The sequence below is a fragment of the Cupressus sempervirens genome, chromosome 5, assembly GCF_028749045.1.
Source record: "Cupressus sempervirens isolate cs-2001-9-10 chromosome 5, ASM2874904v1, whole genome shotgun sequence".
Lineage (NCBI taxonomy): Eukaryota > Viridiplantae > Streptophyta > Pinopsida > Cupressales > Cupressaceae > Cupressus > Cupressus sempervirens.
This window is the reverse complement of record NC_143122.1, coordinates 436,335,358-436,362,031: the sequence shown is the minus strand read 5'-3', so window position 1 is coordinate 436,362,031 and position 26,674 is coordinate 436,335,358. Positions and strand designations below refer to the sequence as shown.

Genomic DNA, 26,674 nt, shown 5'->3' with positions numbered 1-26,674 from the left:
CCTCACCAAAAGACCAATTTTGTATTTATTTACAAAGAGGGAAAAAGACCAAACCAAACTCTATATTGCCACATACAGACTAAAATGCACAGTCTAGTAATTACTTGAACCATTTTACAGACTTGTATTTGTTAGCACGACTTTTACTTCAAAACTAATTCCATGCATGGCATTCAATTATTTGGTGTTGTTGGGAGCATAAAGTCTCAGCACATTTTATAATATCTTTGATGTCATGTGATGGCTACACTAGTCCAATGATATTTTTCCCCATTCTTAATCGTACTGATTTGGTATTTATAAGTCACCGAATCTGTGAGCAATACGATGCGTGTGTCTGAAGAGAAAACAATGTATCATAAAGTGAGAAGGAATATATTATTATTGGGGATGGCGGTGGATGTTAGCCCCTTGAAGCATGTTGGCTGGAAAATGTGTGGGTTTGGTGGCCATGAGATAACTTGTGGTGCTCCTTCCTCTCCACATTTCTCCTTATTCTCCGTGTTATTGTGTGCGCTTTATTTTATTCATAAAGTTTGCCGCCTGTCTGTCTCCATCTGACAAATACTCTATTCCTTCCTGTTTTTTCATATTCATCCTCCCATGCCCATCTCCTTTTCCTTTCCCTCCCCTTGTTTTTTCTGGATCTTATGCTGTCTGCTCGTCTCTCTCTTTTGTTGGGCATTGGCAGATATCCCAAATATTCAATCGTGTACTGCTGCTTCCTCAAGCTCTGATCTTTTTCTTCTCACAGAGCTCAAACACAGCACAAATTACTATTTTTTTTAGATGCCCACGTTGAAATCATGTCTTCAGCCCAACTTTAACCAAGTTTTATTGCTTCTCAATTGTTTTGCTAGTCATAGATCATGAAGAGATTAAGGTAAAACTTTGTTTTTTGTTATATACTGTCTTTTATTAGGGTTGCTGTGAGATATTTGTCATATCCATTTCTTTATCTGACTTATCATTCATGCCCACCCTCATTCAAATCCATAGAAACCAGATCGTCATATCCATTTTCTTTATCTGACTGATCATTCATGCCCACTCTCCTTCAAATCCATAGAAACCATGTTATCTTAATCTGAAAAGCATGAAGCAACCAAAGACATGGGAGCCAAATCATATACGAAGCTGCAAACATTCAATAGCCCAAGGTGAGAAACCATGCTCAGAGCATACATTTATGCCACTAGTTTAATTTGTTTCTGATTATAGTGCTCATTATCCCAACTTTTCAAATATTGTCCTCAAACCCAAATCAATGTATGCCAAAGATACCACTTTAGGGTTACTCAAAAGGGTACCTGGCAATACTTAATAGGGTTGCAAAAGCACCTGAAAGTTTGAAACCAGCCTCTAGTGGATGCAAAAAGACTCACAGGAATGGCAGGTTTCATTGGGGGTCTGTCTTTAAATCATTTTTATCTCTTCTCTCGAATTGATTCAGCCATTCTCACATGAGCTTACATTTATGTCACTAGTTTAATTTGTTTCTGATTGCAGTTTCCAACTTCTTATCCTCCTAAACTCTTCAAATACCATCCTCAAACCTAATCCAATGGATTCCAAAGGGACCACTCTAGGGTTACTCAAAACGGTCCCATAGGGTTACAAGAATGCCAGCTTGCATTAGGGGGCTTCAAGTCATTTCATCTCTGCTAAGTTGAATTGACTCATCAATCTCACATATGGTGGAGGAGGAAAGGAGATAGCTGAAATCAGGGGGGATCTGATCTATGAAAGATGGCAGAGAAGAGGCAATGCAGCAGTGTGGTGGGATCATCCTGCCTCCCTGATTTGTCGTTGCATATCAGTCTGCCAACTAGCAAGTCAAGTACTGATGAAGATCAAGGGATCGATTTTTGGAGAAAAGCCCAAAAGTCAAACAGTAATCTTGATGCTTCTTCTATCCATTCAATCAACTTGAGCTTAGACCCATCTCCATCTCCTTCCATAGAAATCAAGAGCAGACATGTTCAAGACTATGGCGGATCAGCACTTCCTTACATAAAAGGGGTTCCAGTGTATTCTCCAAGCTCATGCTTTTCAGCCTTGAATCCTCCTCAACTAAGACAAGATGCACTAGGGAATATCGATCCAAAGCTTGTTTTGCTGCCCCGAAGAGATTTGTATCCCAATCAGCTTATATCGTCTGGTTGCAAATCCTTCATTCAGCCAGGCAGCTATAGTTTTAATGGCAGAGAAAACCAGAAGCACTTAGAGTCTCTGAGGCTGATTCAAACTATGGAGACCAGTGGTCGAAGAAGTAATGGGATCTTTAATTCCCAAGAGGAGGATTCCACTGTTTCGGAGACATTCAACTCATTGAGGTTCTTAAGACCAGAAAGAAGCTCATTCAATGGCGGCAGCAGCACCAGTCGGGCTTCAAGCCATATTTCTGACATACAATCGATGAGATCTAGATTCATGTCAAAGCTGCCAAGCAAGAGAAGTGTTCGAGCCCCAAGGATGCGCTGGACAAGTACTCTCCATGCCCATTTTGTTCATGCTGTTGAGCTTCTTGGAGGCCATGAAAGTATGCAGCTATTCTCTTGCTCTTGCTTCACTCATTTTGTAAATTGGTATTTATAAGATTGGAATAGAAAGTTCACTTGCTATCAGATTGGTTACACACTTCTCAGGAATAGATTGCCTTTCTTGCATGTTCATACGTTCCACAAATCTGAGATCATTATCTTTGCATGCTGCAATTGTCTTGTTTAATGGCGTTTGCTAGCATTGTTATACAAATGAGATGAAATACCCAGTAGGAAATTTGGTTGAATTTTATGCTGTCTGCATGTTCAATGATTACCAGCTCCTAACTACTTCTTACAAAGTACTGCATTATCTACTGCAGAGGTAACGTAGATAAACTAGGTATATAGTAGGCCATGTCTCCAGATGTTGCAGAAGTCCATTGTTTCACTGGCATGCCTATATAGTAGGCCTAGCCCTACCATGGTGCAGTTGGTCATTAAAAATTAATGCTGTACATTAGTTTGGCATTTGTTTTGTTTTCTTCGATTCTCATGCATCCTGATGATAAATCATGTAGTACAATCATTCCCAGAAATCTAATATAACATTATATGGATTGTAGAAATCCGATAGCTTTGATTTATTTTGTTTTTCAAATCAGTTGTGTACACTTTTTGGATCAATATTTTGATCACATTGCATGTACATATCTTTTGGGTCTCAATGTTCTGGGTTACTCTATATGAATAAATTGCACTTAGAATCGATGCTTTGGATCACTATATGTCTACAGTTTATAAATTGATGTTTTAGATCACAGTACATATATACACTTTTCGAATCAATACTTTAAAATATACTTTTTGAATTGAAATTTTAGATCCATGGATTATATCACTAGATTTAGCTTGCACATGCCTATGGAAAGACTGTTAAACAAGGAAATATAGTTCATCACAGAATAGTATAGTATAGATTTAGCTTGCATATGCCTATGGAAATACTGTTATGATGGTGGAAGTACTGTTATGATGGATTTAGCTTGCATATGCCCGTGGAAAGACTGTTAAACAAAGGAAATATAGATCATCATAGAATAGTCTAGTATAGATTTAACTTGCATATGCTTGTTGAAAGACTGCTAAACAAAGAAAATAGTCTGTTCGGCTTGGCTATGCCTATGGAAAGACTGTTACACATAGAAAGTGACGAAGCTATCTGACCCATGAATTAATTGAAATTAATAAATAATCTGAGTAGCCATGAAGTTTTGTGTCATACTTTTATGATCAAGATATTAATCTTTGGGTACTGATTGCAGGAGCCACCCCCAAGTCAGTATTGGAGTTGATGAATGTGAAGGATCTCACTTTAGCTCATGTTAAGAGCCATCTGCAGGTACTACATTTCATTTCTATAATACCCCTTTCACATTTAATCTTCTGATCATCTACAGCATATGCAGACATTTAGATCTGCAGAAATAAGTACAAGGAAAACGACCATTACTTTTGTTTGCTTCGAAACCAACATACACCATTTCTCTATGGAAGGAAAATCATGTTTGTCTTCATTCAATCGAACCATTCCTTGTCTTTTGAATTTTTAAAATCTTAAGAGTTTCTTAGAAACATTTTCTCGATAATGACCGCCCTTCCTTGTTGCTGTGCACATCAACCAGATGTATCGAACTGTGAAGAACACCGACAAACCTGCATCTTCGGGTAAGCCTCTAAAACTCCTCTTTTTAACTTGGGAAACTGGGTATTCTTTTTTCTGAAAAATAATGGCAATAACAACTATTTTATGGTGATATTCTTCCTTTGAAAGAAAACATCGCCAAAACCGTGAAAAGCCTATTATACTCAGCTTAGATTACTGCACGCGTCCATTGTTGTTTTTTTGCTATAACATAAGATTTCATTCAAGGAAATATATATATGATTACATAACAAGAATCACATTGTTTACTGAATTATTTGATTTGATTCCCACGAGTAATAATATAACTTCAAATGTCAAATTCTCGTTTCATGGGCCAAATGAGAAAAATAAGTACTTTTGAGTAGGTATCCAATGCAGATTGCACAGTAGGTCAAAATCGCCATTTGCAGCAATTTCCATGCTTGGAGTTGCCCTTAAATGGTACTTTCGAAGCGATTATAGGGGTAAGAACGAACGAGCTTACAATCTGAACGTTGAAACAGAAGGCCTTCAGAAAACAATAGAGAATAGAGAGTAATATTGGTTAGTAGTACAGCTATGAAAGGGAAATGTCAAGACGTACTTGACTTCTGATAGCAGGAGGAAGATATCGTCCTAGGTACACACTTTCAGAGAATGCAAGGCAAATATATTTCTCAAGTTTTCAAACTCATTTTTCTCTTTTCTCCCATCCGTGTCTCAACCCTAAATCGATATTTGGGAAGGCTTGATTTTAATACCTTTGAAATGGTTTTTAATGAGTATGTTTACTGTATTTAAAAGGGTGAGAAATATAGTGGAGGATTTCACATTAGGTCAGAAGTCATATTATTTAGAAGTCTTTAGGTAAGACTCTACAATATAATAATAAAATTGTGAATTTCTTATTTGAAAAATCTTGGATTCAAATCTGCTCAAGTTTAATAAATATTAAAAATTAATAGCAATTTATTATAATAATTAATTCTAATATTGATATTATAAATATTATACTATTATTAAAATTAATATTGACGATAATTTCATTTTATTATAAATATCATACTAGTATTATTATATTTAATTATATTAAATAATATATATTTAAAATTAGATATAATAATAGATTTTAAACAAGTACTATGTAATAAAATAAATTTTATTATAATATTAAATATTTATAGTGTTCAAGTGGTTAAGTTTAACTTAAAATATTGAATTTTCAATGTCAAGATAAACTAAAAAAATTAAATGTGTGAGATCCTTTGTAAAAAAGGAATTTTACATTAGTATAAAAGAATTAAAGAAATAACTATAAATGATAAACAATTGGTATCCACATAAAATTCTTTTTAGGTATCCCCACATCCCAACTTGCCTTAGCTTAGTCATACACTAATATCATAACATTTTGTTAATGACTTGTAAAAGAAACATGATTGTTATATTTACAACTTAGGTATGGAAGATTAATTGTGTTTTCATGTTAAAATGTCATTGAGTTACATCATTGGCCTAAGTGTTCCTCATTTAGAATAGGCTACTATTATAAGGTAATCAAACAAATACAAGCTTGTGTTGGACACATAAAAAGAAACTTTCATTCATATTGATGGTAACATAGTACATTCTTTGGAATCTCTTTATATAGAAATACTAAGAAAATATTATACTATATCAAAGTAATAGATTGTAGTATTGTTTAATTTGAGTGACCACTTTTATCTTGGGTTCCAATATCACTAGTACTATCTAGGCATGACTCTCATCACCATCCAATTTTTTATTAGTAATTCCCAAGGGAAAATGAAATTAAACAATCAATTAGCATACCATCTAGAAATATTGTTCTCATGAATAATTATTCTAGAAAGGTAGTTTAATATTTTAATTAGCTATGATTTGGTGTGAATGTAAACTAAATTTAAAATTTTTTATTCATAGAATTTATAAGTGGAACATACAACTCTATATAAAGAATATTAGCTTAGGGAATCTCTCAACATATCAATGAATGCCCTTTGTCTATTTAGATATATAAAATAAATTTAATATTATATTTTAAGATATAATTTATATTTGACCTAATTTTCTTATTTTATATATAATAGTAAGATTCTTGATGTTCTCTTTCAATAATCTTTTGGTTTATAAGGACTAAACTCCATATTCATAACCTTATATGTCAATCACTTCCTAAATAGAATCATCTATAATAGAAAAACTTTATTATGATAAGAGGCTTTGCACATATATTGACTCACAAATATATAAATATATATACACACACACACACACACACATAGGACTTTGGTATTATATGATCTTAAAAATTATATAAACATATTGCTCAATTAGATATGGTCAAAAAGAAAATCAACATAGAGAAAGCCATTCCAGAGGTTTGTATTGTCTCATTTTTTTTTGGGAGGAATTAATTATAAAGTTATCAATTAAAAAATATATTACAAGGTAACTTTATAAATTAAATAAAAAAAAGCTTCTAGAGGTTGCTGGAAGAAGCGGAGAAAAAATTAAAAAGGGAGGCCGACCTATCAAGGAAAAAAGAATAAATAGGCATTGAGGGCTCATTGTCTATCATCGAGACTTATTATTGATTTTTGCTTATGTGCGTTGTGGAGCCTAGGGTTTCTGCAAATAGTCACAATTGGCCATTGAGAACAAAAACTCTCAATTGGTACGCAATTTTGAGGGTGTGAGAGATCACCTGAATTATTGTAGCTGTGGGAAGAATATTTCAGTCCTTTCATTTGTGCTTAATTGCTAATTTGGAGTTCTAGTTGGAGTTGCACTTTCACCATATCATCTTCAGCAGTCAGTCTCTAGTATTTGATCAATCCAAGTTCTTCTTTTCAATCTGTAGTTGCAACAAGTTCTCAATTGTATACAGCCAGTTAGGGTTTCTCTGTAATGTGCTATGTCATAATGTTTTGGTGCTGAAATTTGCCATATCATTTGTAAAAATATTTGGTTTTCATTGAATGAATACATTGGCACTATTATTTCTTTTATTTCAGCAATATATTTTAGCAGTGTGTTAAATCTAGAGTTTGTTTAGTGGCCTATTGGTACAAGTCATTACAAGGTTGAAGCCAAAGTTGGGGACTAGTACACTACCAATATAGATAACAATGTTTGGGAAGTGGCTTATGAGTAGGAGCAAAAATTGGATAATTGGGGTATCATCGAGGATGAAATTTGTGAGTTGGAACTCTCATTCCTTTGGATGAGGAAAAATAAGGAAATGATTACCTTGTACCATTATTTGGTATGAGGGCCAATAACGGATCTTGCGTCATGAAAAGATAAGTCGGTTGCGGATAACAAAATTATGTGTCTGGCCTGTTAAACACTGTATGAATGGAGTTGAGTATTAAATGCAGCGTTGGGTGCTTCTCAAGGTCCCTGCGGACTGCGTTAATGTGTCCAATCCATATTTTTCTAAGAGTGTTTCCAAAAGTAATATTTGTAAAGAGAAATCCTTGCGCCCCTATAGTTGCCAAGAAAATAATTTATGGCAACAGTAAGTGGGAAGGAAAAATATTAATAGATGCAAGTTATTGGATTAGAATAGTAAAGATTATAAAAAAAAATTATAATTATTGGTTTTGTTTTTTGAGCTTCCTTGATAGAGATTTAGGATATTACGAGCACAAATTTGGGATATTTGGGATATATAGTTTGAATGAATTGTTGGGTACAAAAGTAGTTAATTAAAAAATGTTATGTTACATTAGACAATTAGTAAAAGTTAAAGTTCTAGTAGATGATAAATAATGTTCCTTTAAAATAAATTCTAAATTCATAAAAGGTATTATTCCAATTCCTTTAGTAGAGAAGTTTTTGATTAAGGGTTAAAATAAGTTTTTAAAAGGGATCTGATATCACAACAATTTTTACAAAATATTTATCAATGAAGCAATAAAACAAGACAATGCTGAAAAAAAAGCACACCCACTCTTTAAAAAATCAACTAAAGCTACCAATAACCAAACAACAACCAGCTATAAAAAAACAAAACTAAACAAACAACAAACCACACAAAACAAAAAAGTAGAACCAACTAGAACACCAGAGCTCACCCTAGGTCCAAGACCAACTGCTCCTTTAACTCCTTGATATTGGCAATGGCAGCTTTGAGTTCATCTTTGTTTGACTCATTATTCATTGACTTCTATTTCCTTGTGCTAGCTTTGGCCTGCTTACCTTTCCCTAAGGAAATCTTTGCATACTTGGGATCCTCTAAACCAAGAACCACCATATTGTTAACATTTCACTCTACTATTCCCACTAGTTTGTTTAAGAATTCAATAGTGACCTAGATGATCCCTTGGTAGCTCTTTGTGAGATCTTTTATCATCTTTTCCATCTTATCTACTATCTCCATTAGATTTTGAAAGGCACCATCATTGTTGTTGTGCTCCCCTATCTATTCTTTCCCATTACCTTCATGTATTTTGTTGTGGATTTCTTCCATCTTTGCTTGCTTGGCTTTGTACTTAACATTTTGATTGAATTAAAAGTCCATTTTCCACCCAAAAAATATAGAGCAAGATGACCTTTTTTGTTTGCAGTACACCAAAAGGCTGATCAACCCTCATATCCTAAAGATTTTCCTCCAATAACTTAACATTAACCTTGTCCATATCCACCATGTTGGTAATGAGGAAATTTCTCTTATTACTTTCCTATTTTTGTTGTCCTGTGCTATGCTCTTCTGATGCCTTTTCTGCTATCTGACTACATTGGCTATAAGAATTTGCCTTAGGGCAAAATCACACCAAGATTGAGAAGCTCAAGCACTAGCACAATATGGACCAATAAAGTATGATCATAATAACAATAATGAAAATATCATTGTGTACATACACACTAAAAGAGCATGTATATAAAGGCCTCTAGAATGACTAGGAGTCAACAAAGTGATAACTCTCACAACCAAGCACATCTCCACCAAGAGTGGATTATCCTCCATTGAGCACAGAAGTTAGTGCGATGATGAGAGGATAAGCTTACATAGGTGTGTCACATAAAAAGATGTTGTAGACACCATGTGCTCAATTAGACTACAAACAGCTATGTTGTCTACATGACAACTTAGATAAATATGCAAACTCTTGTGTTATCAACATTACAACTGATCTAACTATGCATACTTCTAGGTTTCTATATGATAAATATTAAAATAATGCATTTAACCTAAGTAAACTTAAGTAAAGTGTAATAATAATTAATTATTTACACTAACACTGGCCATTAGTCTTCCTTTATGCTTTCTTATACCCTTATTTTCTTTCTTTTCCCTTTGATCTTTAGAATCCTTTTTTCTGATATTGCTTAGTGCTTCTTTTATGTTAGAAATGTTGTAATCTATGTTCAGATTAGGCCTAGAATGATTCCTTCATACTTTGCCAATTCTAGCTCATAGATGGATCTATTCATTATTAACTTTTTAGTTTTCAATTTCCCATGATCTGGCTTTGTATTTATTAAAAATTTGATATTGCTAGATTGATCATAATCTGAATCAATGCCTAATAATTTTCCAAGAGATTTTCCAATCTTGATAAGAGTTTGTAAATGTTTAATTTCTGGTGAAATTCTTTTGCATTCAAACCAAGTAGGAGCAATATTTTCTTTCTCATAGTTCTAGTTAGGTTCCCATGCTCAAAATTTAACTAAGAAACCTTTATAAAAACAATTTAATATTGAGATTAATTTATTTCCAATTTCTTGATTTTTGTAGTGTATATACATTGATGATTTTGAAAAGGTGTTGACACATACCTGCTACTTGTAAATCTTTTCTAATTTATTTTTCAAGTTTTCTTGGTACTTACTTGGTCCACTCTAGCATGCATATATGCCTAGCTTTGAACATTCCTTCCATTTTTCTTCTACATACATGTTACTAATGATTTGTACATCAGAAAAATATTTATAGTTAGATACCTTTACCTTAGATGGAAGCGAGATTTTATTGGCTATGTCCTTCCTATCACATGATCTTTTATTAGGGGTAATATATAAAGTAGGTTTATGATGATTTCTAGAATTTTCCATAGTTTCTACATCGTGTAAAGGTTGTTGTTGTCTAAGACCTAGTGGGATGTTCTTTACTACTGAGACTATTGTTGGCTTTTGCTTCCCTCTTATACTATTATTATTGAGTATTGTTGTGGAAGCCCTAATGTGTTTATGAGCATATTGTATCTTATTGAAAAATCCTCTTATTTTCTAACAAATCCTCCCACCTCTAATTCTTTTTTGTCCATCATCATCCATTTCAAATTTGTCTTGCCAATCTTGTTTCTTCTTCTAGTTACTTGTTGCCATCCTTCTACTATGTTGATTAAATGTGTTTTCCTTTGCCTTTCTTTGATTTCTCTGAGTCTTTCTTCATGTTGCTTAACAAAAGTGTTGAATTTGGATTCATGGTGTTCTGCACCTTCCTCATTTTCTTTTGCTAGGATGGAAAAATTGTTGTTAATCAGGAGATGAAAACCCTGCTGTCAATTAAATTTAAGATTGTTTGAAAGGGACACATGATTTTGGGGATGATGTTTTTCCCTGCTAGGGCAAAATTTGTTCATACAGGGTAATACTGCTTCGTTCGTAATCCCTTCCATTTTTTGCTTGTATTTTGGCCTAATAATTAAGATTCTATTACAACTTTAATAACCTTCTTCCACAAAGTTTTAATTGAAGAAAATGCATAAACCCCCCGTTTTCCTTGACTAAAATTTTGTCATCCTATTTAGGAAACATTTTGACAGAAACTTTAGAAATTTCTTTATTGTGGTAAAAATGTATACCTTTAGTGCTTAGGCCTATACTAGATGCCATATCTCAATAGTCATCTTCAAACTTCTTCTCGCCATAGTTACAGTCCCCACTTCCCCTTAGCTGCACTGTCAAAATTCATTTTGATCCAACCCTGTGGTGGAATTACATCTAGCATTTTCCCTTCACTCTTTAGTTTCCTCTTTTTTACCTACCCTAACTCCACCAACCACTCCAAAATCAAAACCTATTTTACCTTGAAGGCTACTTTGGAAATTCACAATGACATTTATTTTGGTTCTTCAACAGGCAAGCCTAGAGAGATAAAAGAGTCCCTAAACACCTTGGAATTATTCTGTTCCTTCCACAAATTCCACAAAACATGAGGAGCAAGAAGAAACCAAAGTTTCCTATGCACAACTGGTTAGTTATCTTTCCACATCACCCAAAAATTTGTAATATTTCTCGGCATTGTCCAACACAATTTTGACTTTGTGGAAAATACGCATCCTTGAGTTTCTCAAGCAAAAAGGATAGTACAAGAAAATATGGTCCTTTGATTTCAAGTCCCCTTCAAAATATAACACCTATTAGTTGAAACTATACCTCTCTTTATCAAACTATCTAATGTAAGGATCTTCTTTTGAAGAGCGAACCACTGGATGATATTAATTTTTGGTATAAAATATCTATTCCAAACTCTTGCCCAAACAAGGGAATAAATGATAGGACTTTGAAGAATAATAGCATTGGATGCCATAGAGAACTTTCCACTAGCATTGTCATCCCATATGAGTTGATCTTCCACTGACCTTATAATAACTAGAGAATTGAGTGCCAACTTTACCTTGGACAAGATATGATCAATCAAAGCTAAGTAGGACCAACTTCATCATTCTGCCAGTAATCAAACACATTTGATCCTACTATGTGTAGATGCATCTATCCTTAAAGGGCACAAAGAACTCAAAGGAAGAAATTGGATTCTCAAAGAGCCATTTATCACCCCAAAAGTTAATCCTCCAACCGTTACCAATTTTCCATCTAGCTTTTTTATTGATAGATGTCTTTCCCCACTATATGCCATTTCAAAAGATTGACCCATTCACAAGAAAATTTGAATTCAAAAAATCCCCTAAGCTTAGGTTACACAAATAAATATTTCTTTTAATGATCTTATTCAATCTTTGTTATCCTCAAAAACCTGCTAGATTTGCTAAGCCGAAAGGGAAAAATTCATCATCCTAACGGATTGAACCACAACCCTCCATGTTGGTTTTTGATTTGCAGCCTTTCTCCCAAGCCACAAAAGCCAACCTTTTTTTCTCTTCCACCCCTATCCAAAGGAAATTTCCTTGAATTTTTGCAATTGCATCCACATACTTGCCAGACATATTAAACGTGCTTGGAGCGCAAATCAAGAGATTTTAAAGCATTGACTTGATAAGTTGTGGTTTCCTAGCTTGAGTAAGAAGTGTTGCTTTTTGACCCACAATTTTTTTAATAAAATCTATCCACCAAAGGTGACCAAAAAAATTCCAAAGGTTTTAGCCCTAATGGAAGACTAAGGTAGGATGTTGAAATACTAGTAATTTTACAATCCAATTTTTTAGTTGTCTTAACTTGTCTACAAGCCAGGGTGTTGACAAAGAACAAAGGACTTTTTTCCTAGTTGATGAGTTGACCTGAGGCCTTAGTATAGATCGAGAGAAAAACTTTAAAAGCCTTAGCTTCCTTGAAGGAGGATTCTCACATCATCACCATATCATCAACAAATTATTCATGTAAACACACCAAATTATCCAAGGATGGTTTAATTCCCACAATTTTATCACTCACCACACATGAACTTAGGAAGCTAACAAGAGTCTAAACCATATAGTGAGCAAAATAAGAATAGAAGAGAGAAGTTATTCTCAATAAGAGAATGCAATACTTTGTAAATCAATAGTAAAAGGTAAGTACTAACAAATGAGATTTCTTTTTTAATTTTTTTAATGATAAGAAAAACAATAACATATCTTGATCTTGTAAAACTCTAGTTAGTGTTCCTCAAAGATAAGTCAAACATTAATATCCATCACTAGATTTATTATTTTAAATTTAGAAGAATAATAAATTTTCAAACAAAAAATTATTATTAAAACATACTTTTTCAATATTATTTTTAAACTCTTAGTTTAATTTTTTTTATAAATGTGTGTTTAAATGTAAGCACACATGAATCCATCAAATAAAAAAATGTAACTTAAATGCTTGAATTGTAATTGTAGTCCACTTTTATTATAGAAATTCATATTTTTTTGTGTATTTATAAATTATTAAACATATATTTTTAAAAAAAAATTTAATAACTTTTCTTCTGATCAATAAGTTCTAGTAGACTCGAACCCAATATCTCTTAGATGGGAGGCTCACAATTTATCATTGTGTTGTAGGTTCTTGACTATTTTATTTTTAATAATCGATAAGTAATATCATGAACTTTTATAATTTAGATATTTCATGAACTTTTATAATTTAGATTTTTATTTTCAATATTAATTTTTGATTATAATTTAAATCTAATTTAAAGCTTTATAGCATCTAATATTTTTAATAATTATTGAATTATGCTTAGTGATAATCTCATTAGATACATTAGATAATGAATCTTCCAATGTGTGCTAGGTGTTCCATTTATTCTCATGAAATCAATCCATGTGAATCACTACTCATGAACGATTGGTCATTGGGCTGAAAATCATGAATCTTCCAATGTGTGCTAGGTGTTCCATTTATTCTCATGAAATCAATCCATGTGAATCACTACTCATGAAAGATTGGTCATTGGGCTGAAAATCTACATAACTAAATCCTAATAGCAATATCACAATAGATCTTGACACACACTCAAGAAAAGAAAAAATCTTACAATTTTGTTTTCAACCATTCTTATAAAAAAATGATTATTATTATAAAATAACATCTATAAATTCTTTAAAGTTTCTTATTTATGACTTCTATTTTTATATTAATAATGTATTTACTTTTATATTTTATCTTTAAGTTCTATAGTTTTAAAACTTTGTTTCTACTTCTGTCATAATTGTTTACTTTTGAAAATCATAAATATCTATATTACATCCAAAACAAAATATGTAAATCTCGTTGATTTAAATGATAAATTTAATGGTTTTAATTTTTTAATTAAAATCATATTTCTTTTATATTTTCATTTAACAAATATATTTTTTTGAAGTGAAAAATTAATAATTAAAAAAAAAAAGAAATTCTTGACTTCTTTTTTTGAAATTTTAAGCATAAATAAATGCTTAAATTACTACAATTTAGGTTACTAATATTCTGTTATTATTATTTGTAGATACATATGAAACATCGACAAATACAACACCAGAAGATTATGTTGTGAATCAAAGTGATTTGACAAATAAATCATTAAGCGAATTTAAGTTTGGAGCTCATGAAGTGAGAGGATCTTTGAAAATAGTGGAAAATAAATCCAATTCAGAAGACATGTACAGAAATATGTGGAATAACTCATTGAGGTACAAATCTCCATCCCTATTGTATATACCAATGCATAAAAAGATCTAATATATAGAGTTGAATTATGAAAATGAATATGTGTGTTTGTATTTTTTTAATATATATTATCATTTAATATAAATCATAGTAAATGAAATAGAATAAATTAGTTTAATATATAAGAAATTTAATAAATGAAAATAACAATTAGATAATTTTTCAACTTATTTTGAAAATTCACATTATATATGAATCTATATATCTATACTTGAAATTAATGATGGAACATCAAGAGCTACTATTTAGAAATGTATTTAGATATTATATCTAGATTTTGAATAATAGATAGATTTTCATGTTATGAAATTATTTTTTAATACATCTTATACAAAATTATTAGAATATTTAAAATATAAAATTATTCATAATAAAATAAATTATACTATTACACAAAAGTAAATTAATTTTTTTGTCATATATTTTAAAATATAGTATCATGTAAATTAGGTTTATGAATTAATCATATCATAAATTATTTAAAAGATATTAAAGATAATAATTTTGAGATGATTTAATATCAAAATCTAATATTTTTTAAGAATATTAAATTAAGTAAATAATAATTTTTAAATAATATTTATGAAATCTAATTAGAATACTAATATATAATATATAATTACATATATTAAATAATTTATAAAAGAATAAAATTTAACTTTTATTTATATTCAAATTATAGAAGAAGATAATAGTTTAAAAAGTAGTCATGGATATTTGAAATTATGCTTATTGCTTAACATTATTTTTTTAATACATCTTATAAAAAATAATTAGAATAATTAAAATATAAAATTATTCATAATAAAATTAATTATACTATTACATAAAAGTAAATTAATGTTTTTTGTCATGTATTTTAAAATATAGTATCATGTAAATTAGGTTTATAGATTAATCATATTATAAATTATTTAAAAGATATTAAAGATAATAATTTTGAGATGATTTAATATCAAAACTTATAATTTTTAAAGAATATTAAACTACTATAAATAATAATTTTCAAATAACATTTCTGAAATCTAATTAGAATACTGATATATAATATATAATTATATATATTAAATAATTTATAAAAGAATAAAATTTAACTTTTATTTATATTTAAATTATAGAAAAAGATAATAGTTTAAAAGTTGGTGATGGATATTTGAAATTATACTTATTGCTTAACATTATTTAAAAAATATAAAAGATCAATAAATAAATTAATGTATATTATCTATAAAACTATATTGTAATCTAGATTTTTGAACTTGGTTCTTATTTAATTCATTAATATTTATCAACTAAGTATAACATTGATTACCTTTGTAAGTTGACAAAAAAATGCTTTATATGGTTTCATATTCCATATGTAATAGTATATCAAAAATTTTTATGCAATGAAAAAATATTGCTAAATTCTTTTAAATATATAAGCAAAAGTATTTTTTTTTAAATTTAAATATAATTTTGTCTTTCCTTTTAGAGATAAAGTTAAAGATTATAGCACCCCTTACTCCATAAAAAAATATAATTAATCTTATAAAAAAGAAAAAAAATTACAAATTGAATTGCACATTCAGGAAGCTAATACTAGTCTCATGTAACTTAAATAATTAGTATTCTTAAAAATTTTAGAGATGGAAAGTTAATTATAAATAGAATTAGGTTCAATAATGTTCCTCCAAAACTAGTTATAGAGACAAATTTTAAAAAATTATTAAATAAGAAGAGTTGAACATGTATGCACCATAATATTGGCCAATGTTCCATTTAAAAAATCAATATAATATAATGTAACATCATATTTAGTATACAAAAAACCATTCTAACAGTGTACTATATTGACAAAAGTAAAAGATACAAACTCACTATTAAAAAACAAAATAAAAAAATCATAAATATAACAAATACTTACAAAATCAATAAAGTAAAGAGAATATAAGTCAATTTTTAGGGATTAAAGTGGACTTTATCATATATATAGCTTTCATTTTTGGGGAATGTTCAATTGCATGCTATATTTCATGTTTGATTTCTTCATACTAGTTGGATATCCTTTATCTACTTGATTTGGCATGTTGACAATACTAGCTTTCTTCAAGGACTATCTATGCATTGATTGTTTTTCCCTCATGTATGAAATTTCAGAAAATATTTTAATTGATTAATATTAATAATGAATTCTTGGAGCTATCACTTCCTTGACCAATTATATTGATTTTTCTTTATTCATTTGTATAATCTTCTTTTCCTTTTCCTTATTAGTTAAAGTTCTATAATGGGAGGATGACTTCACTTATTAGTTAAAGTTCTATAATTTAATTACAGATGTCTTCGCTTTTAAAAATGGTTATTATATTCATGTAGAGGTCTATTGTTGGGAGTTCTACAAAATTTTCTCCTATGTTTACCCATTCCATCTATTCTAGACAAGATTTGAATCATCTCAATTATCCAATAATTTTTTATTTGAATAGGATTTCATAACCTCTTGTTTTCTATTAATTCCTCTATAATGGGATCCCCTAAGTGCACCACTTATCAGTTGAGATCCTCACCCATTGAAGTATGGTAGAATGAAATATATTGAAAAGTATTAAAAAGCACAATATTTGTATGGAATGTTTTTTAACTTACCACTATCAAAGTTACCATTTGCATTTTATTAATAGATAAGGAGAATAAGTTAGGGAAAAGAAAATCTTGGTGGTATTTTTGACAATTCAAGCTCATGAATACCTTTGTCTTCAAAACTTGATTCCTTTTAACTCTTAATAACTATTTCTAAATGTTAAACAAATGATTATGGAGAAGATATTAAAAATAATTAGGGATCTTATTTGAATCCCTTATTCTCTTAGTTCCCTCTTTTATCTAAATATTATGAGTGTGCACATACACCTTTTCATCTCAACTTCTCCTAAGGCCCAGTTTTCCTATCTTTGAGATCCCCTTTTAGGAAGTCTTCCTCTCCTAATACCCATCATAATCTAGTCTAGGGCCTTGAATGAGAGGACCTTGAGGGTAAAGTTGAGGAGTTATGTATTTTCCATAAGAAACTCAAAGTAGTTACTAAGTGGTTGCTTTCTTAGCACTAGATAGCGAGGAGGAAGATTGATAAGCTAGAGGAAATGATTGAAGTTAAGATAAGAGATGAAGACTAGATAAAAGGGAAGGATGTTAACATTATGTGGAAAGTGTGTGAATATTCCAAGGAGAAACTCCATAATTGGGCTCATTTACGGAGGAGCAAATAGTTGAGTTGAAAATATGAATGCCCTCTAAGGAGAAGAAGATGGAGATCTCCAACGCCCTTTCCTTTGTAAAGGAATCCCAATCCCTTTTGGGGGAACAATTGCTATAGATGGCATCTCAATAATAAACAAATCCATAAGTGGGATCCAAGCCAAGCTATAAGAGAGAAGAATGAAAAGAAAAACAAATGAGGAGGGAAGGGATAAAAGTGTCCAATTGGCTCAAAAAGAAGAGAAAATGGATGGGGATATGGCCTCTTCTAGGTCGTTGAAGAAAGCTTCCTTTCTGGAGAAGATCAAGGAGATTAAACATTAACATATGATGTTGGTTGGGGTGTGGTGGCTAGATCTAGTTGGGTTGGTCTCTACTTTGTCCTAGTGCTGGTGTTTTTGTCATAGTCTATGGTTTGTATGCTAGTGGTGCTATTGTTTGAGCTAGCTAGTTCGTAGTGTTGTGGTTTCTTGGTTTTAGTTAGTTATTGGTTTTCTAGTGCTTTTGTTAGTTGATGTTTGTGGTTTTTAATCTTTTATTGGTTGTATTTTCCTACTTTCTATTTATATTTTTAGTTACTGGCATTCACTCCTAGTGAATCCCCTTTTTGTTGTCCTGGGGACTTGTTACTTTATTATTAAGGGTTTAGACCCTATCCCAATTTATCTAATTGAAACATATATCCAAATTTATACCTCTAAAAACCTCTAGGAACATATCAAAATCTTTAGATTATATGACCAAATAATTTGAGACAAGAAGTGGCACAAAGCCAATCTAACTACTCAAATAGTAGTCCTGTATATATTTCTAGATTCAATTGTGTTGCTATTTTTTGCATTAATATTTTGGATCACACTCTATGAAAGATAGAGAACAAAAGAGGTTGTAAATAGTAACAAAATGAGTTTATAAATAGAGGATAAATCTCCACATTTCTTTTTGACTAAAATAATTATGTATCCCATATAAACTTAGTGCACTAGGTAAACTTTCTAGTGTGACTAATGACCTTGCCATGATGTGCTCTCTAGTACCATGTGGGTGGTCAAAGACTAGACCATTTGACATTGTGCTTACCATAGGAAGATTTTTTCAATTGATCAAGGCCTCCTAACTAAATCTCCATTTTTTTTAACTTAGAGAACTAATATAATTGTATTCTTCAAAGTAATAATAGAATGATGTGTTTTCTTAATTTGAATTGTCAATAATTGTAACCTAGACAAAATATTCTTTATGTTCTCATACATTCCTAGTTAAATCTTTCATTTTTTGGGCATCTATAACTTTTTTTTGTATGAGGTAATCCCTAAGGCTCATAAGTTTGATTATATATCTTATTAAGAACACATAACTACCAAAGCCAATAAAGATTTCATTGGTCTTTACCTCTTTTTTTTTCCAAATAACTTCTTAGCTACCACACATAAGTCATAACAAAACAAATAACATCGTGTCTATTTATAATCCTTCATTTGAGTCAAATGTAATGACACTATTTTATATAGCTTGAGCTAAGTGCACTAGTATAGGGACCTATAATCGATGTTTAGTTTCTAGATCATTTTATTGCTCAAAACAATAGATCCTTGATATTTTATCCTTTGGATGATTGAAGGATAGCAACAATATCTTGAGATTCTACTTCATTGTATGTTTTATTAAGTATTGATAAAGTCACCTAAATTGTCCCCTTAGTATTATCTCTAATATCAAGATTGATCCTTAAAACCTAATAAAGAAAAAAACATTACTTAAAAATGCATTGTTCAAAAAATATGACTCTAAGAAGAAAAATGATGCATTTCAAACATGAATGTAACTTGTCAATCTCCTAGAAAGAGTTTTGGGCCATGAGCATCTAATCCTTATATTTAAGTTGTCCTTACCTCACTAGACTCTAAGCTTCTATAGTATAAGATTGTTTTCTTCTAGCCTCCACTTCCTACCTTGTATTCTTTGTAAAGGGACATCCCTTGACAATACAATATATCAATTATATGGCCTTATTATGGAACTTATAAACCATGATTTATTTAAATTTCTCATAATCTGCAATCATCAATTGATTTTTGTCTTAATTGAATACACCTTGTCTTGTTTAAATAAGAAACTATTAATATCAATAAAACAATTCTATTTTTTCCATCAAATTTCTAAATAAATACATAATAATAAAAGAATTCTTTAGATAATATTAACCACATATCTTATTAATATATTCTTATAATTTTACAACTATTTGTTTATTTATTATTATTCAACACTGGCAAACTTTTAAAAACATCAGTAATCTAAATACCCACAAAGTGTCTTCTCTCATAAATAAAATGAATAAATAGAAAACAAAATTTCTTGATTGCTTTTATGTTGTAGCTCATCATTTAATGAGGTATGCGAATCTTAATTAAAGATGACTGACTTGTTTAATTATCTACTATGTGAGAAAGGTCTATAATTATTTAGTTCTAGGTCTAAAATCTATTCAATTATGAATCCACACTTTCATCCAGATTAGACAACTATTCATAAGAGTGCCATCTTGAGTTATCATTTTTTTATTTAGATCTTGAAATTTCTCTATTATTTAGGGGATTCCGACATTCAAAAACCATTATTACCATCTCTATCGTAATAAGTTAGGAGTTAGGAGAAAATGTTCAGTAGTACAGCATTCCACCTTATAATGATCTTTAGTTTAGTTTTACATTATATATCCAGAAAACGTCTACCCATTGCAATGCAAATAAATCTAGAATGGAACCTAAAGTCCAGTATATGTTGGTTTATTATTGGTTAGCATCCTTTGTTTTAATGTAGAGGCAGTTATATCCATTCTGTTGAGACCTTTAAAATATGTAGGTAGATACTGCAATTATAATTTATTGCAGTTTTTGTTATAAAAAATGATACAAGTCTTTCTGTTCTACATTGATTTACTGTCAGTATGGGCCTTGTTTTATCTTCCATTTTGAAAGTTTTAGGTTCTTTGAAAGGCTGTAGGTATAAAACTAGCGTCAGATTCTTTTTTCAAGCCCAAACATTATGTGTTTGATATATCTAAGAGCTCGAAAGTGGTTGTGAAATAAATTGTTGAGAGTTTTTATAAGCTTAATTTCTTTGTTAGTGTGTGATGTTTAATGTAACTAAGACAGTGTTGTTTGGAGAGCAGATATTGTTAATGGAAGAACATAGAACTATTGGAAAAAAAGGTCATGGTGACAAATTCAAATCTATTTATTATAGGTGAATTTAAAATGATATTGATAATCGTGATAAAACACAGTATCATTGCTGCGTGATAGTTTTATCAATTAAACTAAACCTAAAAACTATTAAAAGATGTAATACGCTACCAAGTCCACTAATATTTCAATTTCAATTGCCAAGTAATCTGTCATCCAATTCTTTGACTCCAAGTCAAGTCCAAGCTCTTCAATGAAGATAAGTAATAAAGATACATCAAAGGAGTACAAGAAGGAGATTCAAGAGATTTAAGTTTATACAAATCATTCACGTTTCAAGAATGTATAGTATTAAATGAGTCACCCAATAATAGAAGAGGGACTATAGCGTGAAAATATAAGACTAGAGACCATCAGAATTGTGAGTTTACTAACAGCTCCCATGAAAGTAAGTATTAACCATAAGATTTTGAATTGTTAAATAAAGAATACCAAGTCTACAAGTTAGAGGAAGCTTTGTATATCTCAAATAAGTCCCTAGAACATTTGAGACTAAGATTGATGAATATTTTTAACAGCATATCATATAAGATCATCATGGATTTAATTTTGAATTTGGTCTATTAGATCCTAACTTTAAAAGTGACCACTAAAAAGATCATTAATTTGGTCTATTATATTTTCAACCTTAAAAATGACCACTAAAAAGATCATAAAGATTGTTTTATATATCATTTAGAATAAAACTATACGATAGTGTATTTTCCTATATTCCTTTACTATTTAGATAATAATGTGTTAACCTATTTGCTGCTGCATGTATATATATCTAACCCAAAGAAGTTTTGACCCAATTTTAAACCTTAATTCCAACGGACGACTTAAGTGTATTGCTTTGGTTTGTTATTATTATTTAAAGTTATTGTGGCTGTCTACAAACAATCGCTCATTATTGTATGTAATGAGTCAATAGAAAAGTTATGATAATGTGGAATTTCATATACACAGTAATTTTTCTGGCATAGGCTGATTATATAAGTTTGGAGTATTGGGATTGTTATTGATTGATTTTAAAAAAATTGGATTAAGGAACATCGAGATTGTTTTCATTAGTTTTGTCGATATAAGAATTGCAAGAGAATAGTAGAATTTCAAGAAAAATATTTTGATTTTGTTTCTTTCATTGCAAGAGAATAGTAAAATTTTGGCTTACAAAATGTCTGGATTTGGCATATTTGCAGCAGAGGATTATGGTCAAAGCAAGATCAACTTCAAGATCCAAAATTGCTAACAAAGGAAACTAACTCTCGACATATTTCTCCCACGCCACAACATTTTCTAGATCCATTTAAGGTAACTAGAAAACAGTTCAAATTTATATTATAATTTTCATCTTATGTTCCATTTTATTTGAAGCTGTCAAGCTTTCAAAGCTCTGAAATTTTGTTTCCTTCAACTTCACGTTTTCCAAAGCTTAAAATGCAGAAACTGAAAACAAAAACCCACCTTGCTCCTGTTGCATTTTATTAGAAAATCATTCTTAGAATAAAGCATTACATTTTACTGTCTGAGGAAATCAAATTCTTTTGATTATCAGAAAGAAAAACTGTAATGAAAGGATATTTAATTTTTTGGTTGACTCACTACCAATTATTACCATAGGATAAGATAAGATAGATAAGATAAATTTATTAATGTCTAACAAGAGACCAATAAGAGTCTAAGGGACTGGAAACAGTACAAAAGGCAAATACTAGCAGAGGGAGCACCAAATGGTGTCCGCAGAAAGAATGTGAAAGCAAAACAACAAAATAACAAAGAAAAGGGGAATAACTCCTCACAGGCGAGAAGTAGTCCAGAATGGGAAGGAGGAAAAGTCCTAGGTTGAACACTTTTAAACTCTACTCTTTCTGATATATATCATTATGTGATTTAAAATGTCTCATTCAAAAAACATTCTCAATGATATAAGAGTTGAAAAAAATTAATATTAGTTAGAAATAGCAATCAACAATCCTATAGATTTTTCATATTTTTCAAAATCATCTTTTGATACATTTTTCTTAATGAATTGTCAAGACATTAGAGATTGTACCTGGGAAAACTGTGGATCTATTTTTTTCTCTATCTAAAACTGTCGTTTGACAATATTTTGAGAGGTATCAGATTTCCACAATCCATATATAATGTTATATTAGATTTCTGAAAATTACTTAAAAAAACTTACACAATCATTCCCAGAAATCTAATATAACAATATTTTGAGAGCTATTCTTGTCATCAATTCAATTATTTCTTGTGTGATATAGATAAGATTGAAGAATCTTATTAAACTGCATGATCTTGTAGTCTTAAACATGTTATCTAATCCACACTCTTGCACATACATTAAAAATAATATATAAACTATAATAAAATATAGAAGCACTAATTTATTCAATCTTCATATGTATTTAAATTGAGAATTTTTTTCAAGAGATTCATGGGTAATACTTATCTTAAATCTGATTTTTCTCTCCATTTTGTAACTTTCATGGCTGTTCTGAGCACCTACACCTGCAAATTTCTTTTTCTCTTCTATTCCTTTCCTCTTGACAAGCTGATTTGTGCAATCTTGTCTTCATCATTGTCCAATCCTTTCAAAATCTTCATTCCTAAAGCTAAACTATATATATGTTGTAGAAAACATCTTTTCATATTTTCCCAATCTAAAGTGAGTATTTAGATATCATTGGTTGCATTATTTTCTTAAACACTCTTTTACATATCTTGACTAAAATGTTAATTTCAATGTTTTCTCTTTTCCACAGAAACACTGCAATGGGCATCAAGAAAGTGAGCAGCAGTCAAGCATAAGCAACGATGTCCATTTGCAGGGCTCCAATTTAAATGTGAATAGCATTAATTTGTTACATATGGCCCCTAATTATAATCGAACAATTCAGAAAATGCCCAGTTTAGAATTCACATTGGGCAGACAAGATTGGCAAGGAGAGCACTCAGATACCCCCAAAGAGCTTCTTCTCCTTAGATGCTAATCTCACCACTCCATTGTATGTTTATGTTTATCGATATGAATATACAAAGCTAATCTTGGCATAGCTCCAATGGCAGCTTATACATTAGAAACACAAGCAACAAAGGTTAAATGTATTCCGGGCATAGATGATTATTGTGGGCCAGTTTCTTTTTCTCTTGTACAAAATTTTCTCCTTTTATATTCTCTCCCTTGTCTTTTCATTCACTGGTTAAAGTTGCCTTTTTCATGGCAAGTATTTGGGAGAAGGAAGAGGTGGTAGAAGAGTTTAAAACCTCAATTCTGGGCTGTTGAAATGGTCTTAAATTGTAAACATGTTGCATGGATGCTTGTGCTTACTGTTTTGTAATATGGGTTTTAAAAGGAATGGTAGCCAAGTATTGCACCTATCAAACATTGTACAATCTTTTACTGAAGAGGAAATATAATCAAGATAACAAGAATGAAAGTAGGTTGTTAAAATATAGGTAGTAATTCAAATGGATCTTTTTAATAAACAAATATATAAGGAAATCTTTGTGATTTGAATGATATAATTTCTTATTTTAAAACATGTTTTATTGATAGATTTCATTTAATACTATTAGATTTATTCAGTTAGTTTTGGATTTTATTGTATATGAATTATTGTCATCAATGTCTTTGATTACATTTTGTGTTTCATCATCATGTTTAATAAGACTAATTAGTACAAACTTATTGTTCATAATAAGAATAAAACTAATTCATAAAATTCCCTATAATTATATGAAGCAATCTCTTACTTTTATAAATGCTGAACTGATAGAACACTGATTTTTTTTAATGTTATCAAATTTATATCAACATAATTATTTTAAAATTTGATTATATGAAAAATCTTAGTCATCAATATTTTGAATTGCCCTCTTTATTCCATCTACATACAATCTGAAAGAGATAATGTTGTAATTAAATTGAAGGGCCCATTTAGCACTTTATCCATTTATTGTATGAAGACCATCGACGTTGATGTTAACCATTCATTACTAATTCCATGCGAGTGTGAAAAAGGTGGTCATAATTCAAAGAGGTTCATTTTCAATGCGAGTTGTTGGAGGTATTTGTACGTGGCTACCTCATCTGATAAATGCACGTACAATCTTCACTAATAAGCTAGTGCCAGATTTGTTTGGTCTTTCTTTCCTTTCTCTTTTCTTTTTATTTTTATTTATGAATTCAATTGACTGGTAGTTAGGAGACATTTCTTTGAGTCAGAATAGATGCATTGATGTAGATTCATTCAAATGGAGATTGGCTGGCCTTTTATTCCCCTTTCAACTTTGACAAAATTGATCACTCGTTGAGAACAAGCCATCTCTTTTAAATGCACATCCAACCATATGGAAAATAACATGGACTTTGTTAAAATGGATTTTGGATTGTGCTGTCACTTTTCATTTGTTGAATAATGTTAGAAGCATTATCTATGTACAAGGTTGATGTGATATGGTGATGTTAAGCAATTGTGATGTTTTATAATAAAAATTAGAATGTATATTTTTAGAAAAAGGCGTAAAGTTGATAAATAAAAAATTATGGTAAATTTTTTAAAGTTTATTATTGATTTAGAGATGTTACAAGATTGCAATATTGATCGTAGTTTTATTTAAATTGTAAAAGTGAAAAGTGTATCGTTGATAAATTTTCTATTTGTCATAATTTATTATCTATAATGTAATGATTTAGTATGTAATTTGTATATTTTTGTATAAGAGTTGGTAGTCATCTTCTATCTAAACTACACCCGAGTTCTTACAAAACCACTATATCAATCTAATTCTTAATCTTCTTGTTCTTGCATCTAGAATTTTGAATTTAACTTGAGTAGTTAAGATAACTTTGGATCTCAGCTTTTGAAATTAAATTTCATAGACCCAAGTTGAATTTTATTACTAGTCATTACTTCTTAATTCATAAGTCAAATATTCAAATTCAAATTTTATTTTGTTTAGAAAAGAAAAGACAAACACTAGACCAATTAGAGACAAAGCGATTTCTTACAAGAATCATTGTCACAAACAATTGATCACAAGGGGGACATTAACATTCTCGCATTTATAAGCCATCTTGTGCTGTGGTTTCTCATGGGGAGAGAAGTTCCCCTTGATGGCCAAACCTTGGTATAAAGATTTTGACCCGATGATTGAATCCTTTAATAAAATCCCATTGTGGGTTAGGCTACCAAATCCCCCCCTTCATCTTTGGCTAGATTCAGTCCTAGAGGCAGTGGGGGAGGCCCTCAGGGATTTCTTAATGGTTGATACGACATCGTCTAATGTGTTTTGGATGGAGTATGCTCACATTCTTGTGGAGATTGACGTCTCCAAGGGACTCCTTAAAAAGATTAAGCTGGGTTCTCCTCTTGGCTCTTGGATTCACATGCTTGATTACGAGGGCATCCCCTTTTGTTGTAGGAAATGCCACAAGATAGACCACCTAGCTGCCCACTACTCTTCTGGAAAATCTAGACCAAAGAAGTTCCCCACTTGGTGGAAAGGGGTTTCAGACAATCACTACATGGTTTAGAAAGCCCCTCCTGTTGGGGATTGTGGCTTGCCTTAGGACTCTTTGGGGGTGGACTCGACTGGTGCTGATGCTGCCCCAATGGTGGGGAGCTCTTGTATTCTCCCTC

General features: G+C 30.7%; 1 protein-coding gene across 3 annotated transcripts; it reads left to right on the top strand.

Annotated features, from left to right (window-relative positions):
* The first annotated feature begins 487 nt into the window (after positions 1-487).
* Positions 488-24,483, top strand: LOC149556653 (uncharacterized). 3 transcript variants are annotated; one of them, XM_089831074.1, is made up of 7 exons: positions 492-1,160; positions 1,510-2,542; positions 3,809-3,885; positions 4,169-4,211; positions 14,339-14,522; positions 22,226-22,337; positions 23,795-24,483. In XM_089831074.1, exons 2-7 carry the CDS (start codon positions 1,750-1,752, stop codon positions 24,020-24,022), a joined length of 1,437 nt encoding a protein of 478 aa, XP_089687200.1. In that variant the 5' UTR covers positions 492-1,160; positions 1,510-1,749; the 3' UTR covers positions 24,023-24,483. The 3 variants fall into 3 exon arrangements, with proteins under 3 accessions (XP_089687201.1, XP_089687200.1, XP_089687199.1); XM_089831075.1 differs by having other exon boundaries at positions 488-2,542; positions 22,229-22,337; XM_089831073.1 differs by having other exon boundaries at positions 492-2,542.
* Positions 24,484-26,674: the final 2,191 nt, after the last annotated feature.

Excerpts from the sequence above, each read along its gene's own strand:
- LOC149556653 (XM_089831074.1), top strand. The coding sequence starts at position 1,750 with ATGGCAGAGAAGAGGCAATGCAGCAGTGTGGTGGGATCATCCTGCCTC. Across the intron at positions 4,212-14,338 it reads CGACAAACCTGCATCTTCGG|ATACATATGAAACATCGACA; the intron begins GTAAGCCTCTAA and ends TATTATTTGTAG. Across the intron at positions 14,523-22,225 it reads ATGTGGAATAACTCATTGAG|CAGAGGATTATGGTCAAAGC; the intron begins GTACAAATCTCC and ends GCATATTTGCAG.